This window comes from Protomyctophum parallelum, assembly GCF_964188405.1.
Source record: "Protomyctophum parallelum genome assembly, chromosome: 11".
Lineage (NCBI taxonomy): Eukaryota > Metazoa > Chordata > Actinopteri > Myctophiformes > Myctophidae > Protomyctophum > Protomyctophum parallelum.
The window spans coordinates 2881591-2890164 of NC_139707.1; the positions used below are offsets into that span (position 1 = coordinate 2881591).

Sequence of the window (8574 nt, forward strand, 5' to 3'; positions counted from 1 at the left end):
ACCCATTCTGACCTGAGATCAGATTCTAAAAAAATGTCAGTCGTTCTTTGATTTTTCAAAAATAGCAGACCTACAAGCTCGTATCGCGCCACTCGGTGGCGCGATATGAGCTTGTAGATCTGCTATTTTTCAATAGCTAAAGCATAACATGATGCTGACACCAAAATGGGTGCCCGGTCAGAATGGGTTAAGACCTGACATGACATCTATAAAACAGAATACCAATTAATAGCCTATATACTGCCTGGAAGTTTGCACTGATTATTATACGACTGATGCATTTTGGTTCACGTTCTTATCGACAAAAAAGGTTCAATTTATTGTTACATAGTCATTAATTAATTAATTAATTCTACTCCCCTTTCACCCGCTCTTTCAAGCTCTTTCTAAGCCTGTTCCTTTGATTTTTAAATGACAAAATTCAAACTGTAAAATGTATCAATCACTTCCATTTCTTTAAATGCAGCCTCATTTAAAGAAATGGAAGTGATTGATGTACTTTCTGATACATTTTTATCTGAGCTGACAGATGGATGCCAGAGACCCTGAAAAACATGATTTTACTTCTGTTGAGGGGATAACCAAACCGTGGACTTTTGGGCAACATATGCAGTCTGTCCATCATGTTTATCATTGCAATAAAAAAAGCATTGGATCTGTGCATTAGCGAGCACAGCAGACGCCAGGAGTGTTCATCACATTTATTAGCATAGGGGTGAGAGAGTTTGGCTTTCAGGGGCTGCTACTTGAATTTGTTGAATTTTGCAGCTTTTTGGCCTAAAATAGTTCCAGTTCATTGGAGGGCAACAGAGAACTCCTTACTGTGCGAATTCTGTGAAAAATGAACTTTTTGCAACCCTGGGTATAAAACTGACCAAGCAGCTTAGTGGCCTTACTTGAGGTTGAGTGTCCACCCAGTAAAGTTCAATCCCTGGCTGAATCATATCAAAGACTATCATGTTCCTACAGTATGTGACTTAAATATAACTCATATACGTTTAACTTTCACAATATCTTTTCGACATCCTCCTACTCCTTTTTCTAACGTGTATTTGTAGTAGTGTGTTGTTGACTGCGGGGCTTGTTGATTGTACAGATTTTAATTTTTATGTTTGACATAAAGTGATTCATTAGTTTCAGTCATTATCCTGAGGTAAACCTTATTTTCTTCTCTATCACTAAATGTGGGCGGCGGTGGCTCAGGGGTAGAGTGCCTGGATGGTAACCGTAAGGTTGCCAGTTCGAACCCGGGCTCCCCCAGAGTTACTGTCAAAGTGTCCTTGAGCAAGACACTGAACCCCTAATTGCTCCCGATGTGCTAGTTGGTGCCTTGCATGGTTTCCGCTGCCATCGATGTATGAATGGGTGAATGTAATGCACAATCTCTGTAAAGCGCCTTGGATAAAGGCGCTATATAAATGCACCATTTACCATTTACCATTTACTAAATGACTGCTCATAAAAAAAGGAAAACAAAAAAATAAAATAGTTTATTCCTAAATAGCCTAATATAATGTTGGGCTCCATGGCACCCTGCCATAGGGGGTCCATTTGAAGCCCTGGTGGTCCCTGGAGCAGATAAACTGTGCTCTGGGGTCTTTGTGTGCGTTTGTCCGGGGTGAGCTCACAATCTGCTGGGCCGATCAGTGTACTCTGTGACTATAGGCCATGGAACGTTTTTCTTTCTTTCATGTACAGAATATGCTACGTTTAAAATGTTTGATAAGATCTCCTCTCTTTATTATTTCAGTGGTTTCACTTTTTGCTTTCCTGGCGAGCTCAGGGCATTATTATTTGTATTGGAATTATTTGTATTATGTTTTTTTGATGGTTTGTTTTTTTGTTTTGTTATTTTTAGTCTTCTAATGTTTAGTTTACTTGTGGCTAACAGTTCGCACTTGATGTTGTGTGGCCGTTCCGACTCATCCAGATCTTGTGTTTTGTTTAGTTTTCCAACAGTTGTTGCTGGTAGCCTACTCATGGCTGCCAGTTCCCACCTGACGTCCCGCGAGAGTTCCGACTGCTCCAGACCATACTGAAGAACCGCTAGCTTGCATAGCATCTTCATACTGGGACGCAAGTCCAAGATGAACAGGACATTGGCGTGTGTGCATATTCCATTGCATCCTTCGAAGAGGATGACACGATCGCCCACCACGCAACAGCACATACTGTCATGCATGCTCAGACCTTTCCCCGTGGGCTTGACCTTCCTCCAGGAGAAGGACTCTGGGTTGAACCTCCACAGATCGCTGAGGAACTGTTGCTGAACGAGGTTGTGGCCACCAAATATGTACAGCTCTCCGCCAAAGGCAAACGCCGAATGACCCCAGCGTCGTTCCGGAAGCCGAATGGTCGAAGGCGCACTCAGCCAGAAGTCAGTCTCTGTGTCAAACACCCTGATGTTGTTGTTCTCATACTGGCCACCAAACACAAATATCTTCGTCCCGATGACATTGGCAGAGTGACAGGATGAGGCGGGTGGCGGGGTGCCTACGGTGTTAATCAGCGACCAGGTCATCGTGATGGTGTCAAACTTGTAGATGTCATTAGTGCATTCTAATAGCTTGTTGTATCCTCCATAAATGTACATGACCTTCCCCAAGACACAAGCCGAGTGGTGATACCTCGCCTCCGGGACAGTCCCAGACACCTGGGACGTCAACCACCGGTGGGCGTGAATGTCAAATGTGTAAAGCAGGTCACAGTACTCCCCCGAGTACCGAATACCCCCCCAGATGTAGACGATATGCTCCATGAGCACGGCTGTGTGGCCATTGCGAGTGGAGGGGACCTTGAGTGAGCGTCTTCTTCCACTTGCCACCGGAGGCAGCTTGGTCCAGTGCAACGACACCGTGTTGAAGACCTGCACACCGATCTGATCCCTGTGTTTCAACTGGTACCCCCCGAAGGAGTACACTTTGTCCCCCACTGTCACAGCGGCACCACAGTCCCCCTCTGGTCCTCCTTCCAGGTGCAGCGTCCAGCACAACATCCCTCACACCAGCCGTTGGTCCTAACAGATTTCTCCCGAGTCTTGCTCTGTAAAAGGACGGAGGTCGGACAAAAGACGGGTTTGGTTGCCCAATCGAGGAAGCCGACGAGACCTGTCAATATGGGAATGGGAATCCCTGTGCTGCACAGCACGCAGTCCGACTTCTGAGGGCAGGTGGTATGGTCAATAGGAATGGTTGTCTAGGGTTGCAGAATGACATCGTTTATTTGACAATTCATTTTATAGAACATGGCTGTGTTGACGACATTGTAGTGTTGTTTGACGATGATGTCATTACGTAGAATACACAATGACATCACTCAAACTGACAGGCTCTCTCAGCAGAAACAATAGGATTTGAAACGTGCCACATAAGCACTTACTGGCCACTTTATTGAGTGTGCTTCTCCAACTCCAATGTTAAAACATTCTTAATCACTAATTGCAATGCCTCGATGTCAATGCATTTAAGCCTACAGGCTTAAATGCATAAAGGTGATTTAATTGACTTGGAAATGGCTATTGATGCCAAACAGGCTGCTGAGAATTTCAGCAACCGCTGATATACTGGGATCTCCATGCACAACCATATCTAGGGTTTAGAGTACGGTAAAAAATCAATTCCAGTAAGTGGAAGTTCTGTGGGTGAAAACGCCCCAGAGGAGAGACTGGTTTGTGCCGACATAAAGCCATAATCACTTCTTACGAACGAGCTATGCAGAAGAGCATCTCTGAAAGCAACACACATTAAGTTAGTGAATATGTGTAATGTTGTCCAATCTGTATGGCATAGTGTTCAATACAATGTAACTAGGGCTGTAAAATTATTAAATAATTTAATAAGCTTTAATAATCACAGCTTAAAAATGTATTAATTACAATTTACAATTTAGGCATTTAGCAGACGCTCTTAATCCAGAGCGACTTACATTTAAGCAAGAACAAAAGCATGGGAATACATCACATGAAAGCATTTATCATGAAACATGCGTAAGCTAAGAAAGTAACAGTGGAATATCTATATAATGAAACTATACATACACTATACATATAAACTATACATATTTACTACTATGCTATACATATGTACTATGGCGTGCTATGACTATATACAATACAATTATAGTGCTGTCTACATAACATGCTATAAGTCTGTGTCAAATGCTATCTAAGTCTACAGAAATGCTATCTAAGGGGTATAGGGTAAGTGCTATGGGCCATGATGGAGTCTGAAAAGGTGGGTTTTCAGACTACGGCGGAAGATTGGGAGTGATGCTGCAGTTCTGACTGCAATGGGAATTAATAATGACTAAGTAATCACCATTCAAACTATGTCCAAAATATGCCATGTTTTCCTATATTGTTGTGGAAATAGAAATTAAATGACAGAACACGGATATACATTTGTTTTAACATAATATTCTGTTAATTTATTATAACAAATCCAGTGTGGTAGGATCATAGGATAGTGTAACTCTTCTTCTTATTAACACATAAAACCACAAGAGGAACAGAACTTGAAATGTTTGCATGAGGGTTTGGAACAGTACTCAACGGAATAGGGCTGTATTTTGCGTGTCTTAAGTACCAGGTCTTATTCCCTAACTTGAGTAAACTAAAGACCTGGAGGTGTGATCAATGCCATTTGGCTATTCTGAGTGGCCAAAGAGCATTGATCACGCCTCCAGGTCTTTAGTTTACTCAAGTTAGGGAATAAGACCTGGTACTTAAGACAAGCAAAATACAGCCCATAGTCTCTGAATCTAGCCTACACTAGGCACTGTGGTGTACACTTTTCAGTTTACAGAACTTAAATAATAAACTACATGCCCTCAGGCAAAGAGAAAAATAAGAGGAGCTCCAGTTATTTTTTGACGCAGAGCATCAATATAAATAAGATTAAGGCAAACATTATTTCTGTAAAAGAACATGGCCAACCCAACATAGCCTTAGAGTTCTCATGGGGCCTGAAAATTAAAGCGAGTGAGTGAGAGAGCAAACAGAGCTACAATGCTATCATCAATATTATTATCAACTGCCAGAGGTGGGGACTTGGACTCGAGACTCGACTTGGACTCGAGTCCCGATTTTGATGACTTTAGACTTGCTTGATCAAATCAAAAATAGACTTGGACTTGCTTGGGACTTGAATGCCAAAGACTTGAGACTTGACTTGACTTGAACGCCAAGGACTTGAGACTTGACTTGACTTGAGCCCTCTTGACTTGAACATTTTCAAGTCACTTAATACCTTACAGCATCTGATTATCTTTTTTATGACATGTAAAATAGTTTGGTATTTGTATATAAAGGGATGCCGCGGATCGGATGTCGGGTCGATATCAGCCAAAAAACGTGATCGGGATCGGATCGGACTACAGCGAAAATGACCGATCCATTCCAAGCACTGCAAGCACTCCACTCCAGTCAATTCTAGTACTCCACTCCAGGACTTTATTCCTCCAGCAGTGTGCGCTACAGAGGCATTGGCAGCCCCAGTCACACTTCACAGTGGCAGTCTTGCACAGTGCAGGCTGCTAGGCTAGCCACTAGCTATTACTGCGCGCTGCTACTCAGTGTGGAGAAAGCCACATTGACAGCCGCTCCCGCATGGGAGTATTATATATTCTAAAACAAAAAAGACCCAACAGCCGAGTGCAAAAATGGATTCGCCACCGTGGCAACAACAGCAGCAAAGTTTCAGCCTTAGCTCCATGCAAGCTAATCTTTAGCATTGATTAGCGTCAACATCTTAGACGAGAGACGGAACAGCGCAACAAGCTGACAGCTGAGCATGACGACATGCTCATGTTCTTAAAATGATATATCCCCACAGTCCCCAACAGTTGGTTGACAAATATGACCGCTGTTTGTCAATACTTATGTGACAGACCATGCTATGATGCTAATAACTGCTTAAGTGCTAACCAATGCTTAAATAAACAGACACTATTTCCATTGTCACGGACAGACAGTGTGCTGTGTAGCTGTAGGACAGTATGCACGGTTTGGGGATCAGGGGTCCCCACTCCCAGCCAAATGATAGGTTCCATTTGTACACTCTAAATTGACATTGATTTTACAATATAAACAAATACAAAATAATAATTTGGGGTCACAGAGATACAAATTGCTGGGTCCTTAAAATTTTGTGCATAATGTGCATAATACTAATAAATAGTATGGATAAAAAAAGGCATAGAATACAATAAAATAAATTTGTCACTAGAACTAGGCTCAAGTTGTTAAAAATAAATGGGTCAGTTATTCTCAACCTATACTCATGTGGAACTTGTTTGTTGACTATTATTCTGGGGAGGTGTTGTTCTCTGTTTTGAGTAATAATATTATCACTTGATCAATCCTGATTCAACATTCCAGACTATAAAATCTGTAATAAAAGGTAAAGATAAAAAAATGTCTGACAGATTTGGGAAAGCATAGAGCGACTTAAATATGTGCTGGATCGGATTGGATCGATATCGGATCGGTATCAGTTATCGGATCGGTTTTGATGATTTTAGATCGGTATCGGATCGGGAGTGGAAAAAGTGGATCGAGGCATTATGTAACATTCCTCTTCTACCCTGGATTTGAACACCTTTTCAGTGCAAGTAATGACATTTTACCATTGTAATAATAATAGCCTGCTTGCTCAGGGGAAACATTTAATTTGTGTCAGATCCTGTGTCTCGGTGAGACATGACCTTTGACATGATCTAAATGGCTCAATAGATGCTCATGATTTATGTAAATCTTTACATATCATTAATTAGTATTATGTCTTGGTGGGACTTGTTTGGGACTCGAAACAAAAGGTAAGGACTTGGTTGGGACTTGAAACAAAATGCTTAGGACTTGATGGGACTCGAAACAAAAGGTAAGGACTTGGTTGGGACTTGAAACAAAATGCTTAGGACTTGGTTGGGACTCGAAACTAAAAGTTCAGGACTTGGACTTGCTTGGGACTTGAATGCCAAAGACTTGAGACTTGACTTGACTTGAGAGCAAAGACTTGAGACTCGACTTGGACTTGCAACATAGGGACTTCCTCCCACCTCTGTCAACTGCCAACTTGGCTAAATCTAATAGTTGACATCAATCATTGTCTCTCAACCCAATAATGCGTAATGCGCGTCACGGATTGTGTCCAAAAGAATAGACATACAAACCACCAATGCAAGGCTCATGGCGTGTTGACAGTTTACAGATCTGTCATTTTGGACACATACATACGCCACGCATGACGACGGCTACAATACTAAGCATTTTGGAAACAAACAGTGGACTGTAACATTGCGTGGTCATCATGTAACTTGCTTGTAGCTTAAAGGTATATTCTATACTATAGAGTGTGCTGACCATATAAGGAGTTCCTCCCTGTCCCCAGTTAACCCCTGGGGGTCAAAAAACCTTAGGTTTCGTTTTTGACTCTCTATCCTGATTGGACGAAAGGCTGGGTCCCACAGCCAAAAACGAAACCTAAGGTTTTTTGAGTGAAATCACTGAATATACCTTTAAAACGAAACCTAAGGTTTTTTGAGTGAAATCACTGAATATACCTTTAAAACGAAACCTAAGGTTTTTTGAGTGAAATCACTGAATATACCTTTAAAACGAAACCTAAGGTTTTTTGAGTGAAATCACTGAATATACCTTTAAAACGAAACCTAAGGTTTTTTGAGTGAAATCACTGAATATACCTTTAAGTTACATGTACTGTATGCAGTGAACATTAACTGATTGATTCGGTTAGGGAGGACATTAGGTTATTATTATTCACCGCACCAACCAGCTGGGTTTAACGAGACAGCAGAGAAACATCACAACCCCGACGTGTCCAAAACGAGCTATCGTGCGATGATCTTATAAAACATGTTTGCATAATTATGGCAAGTTAATTGAAGTTATACAGCTAATGGCTGATGCTGAGCAGCTCATTTGGTGTGCAAACCAGAGCACAGCCAGCGATAGCAACAAGTTAGCAAGTAGCAACAACAACAACAACCACCACCAGAGCAGCAGCAAGAAACAGTCAGTGCCGTGCGCTGTGCTCCCCCCTCCACCTCCTCCAGACAGTCACGTTGCGTTAACCCATTCTGACCTAAGATCAGATTCATACGAGGATTTCCACTGGACACACTGGTCTGATTAACCCATTCTGACCTGAGATCAGATTCATACGAGGTTTCCACTGGGGACACACTGGTCTGATGAACCCATTCTGACCTGAGATCAGATTCTAAAAATGTCAGTCGTTCTTCGATTTAAAAAAAATAGCAGACCTACAAGCTCGTATCGCGCCACTCGGTGGCGCGATATGAGCTTGTAGATCTGCTATTTTTCAATAGCTAAAGCATAACATGATGCTAACACCCCGTTCAGAATGGGATAAATATGATTAACACAATTGATTAACGTTCTAATTTTCTACAGCCTTAAATATAACGTATACAAATTGGGGTGGTTGTATTTTGTCTCCCTGCGCTCTTCTGGTTTGACAGGAACTTTTAAACAATGTTGTTTCTGATCAATCTGAATATTATTAACACATATTTTGACATTAAAAATGCAATATC

At 41.7% G+C, this 8574-nt stretch overlaps 1 protein-coding gene across 1 annotated transcript in view; it reads right to left on the minus strand.

Annotated features, from left to right (window-relative positions):
• LOC310866451 (kelch domain-containing protein 3-like) overlaps positions 1-2995 on the minus strand; it is a gene marked incomplete at both ends in the record, with an annotated part of 65140 nt that extends 62145 nt beyond the window's left edge. Inside the window, one exon of the mRNA XM_083776069.1 lies at positions 1879-2995. Coding sequence (XP_083632195.1) covers positions 1879-2995 — 1117 coding nt within the window. The remainder of the gene's footprint in view (positions 1-1878) is intronic.
• Positions 2996-8574: the final 5579 nt, after the last annotated feature.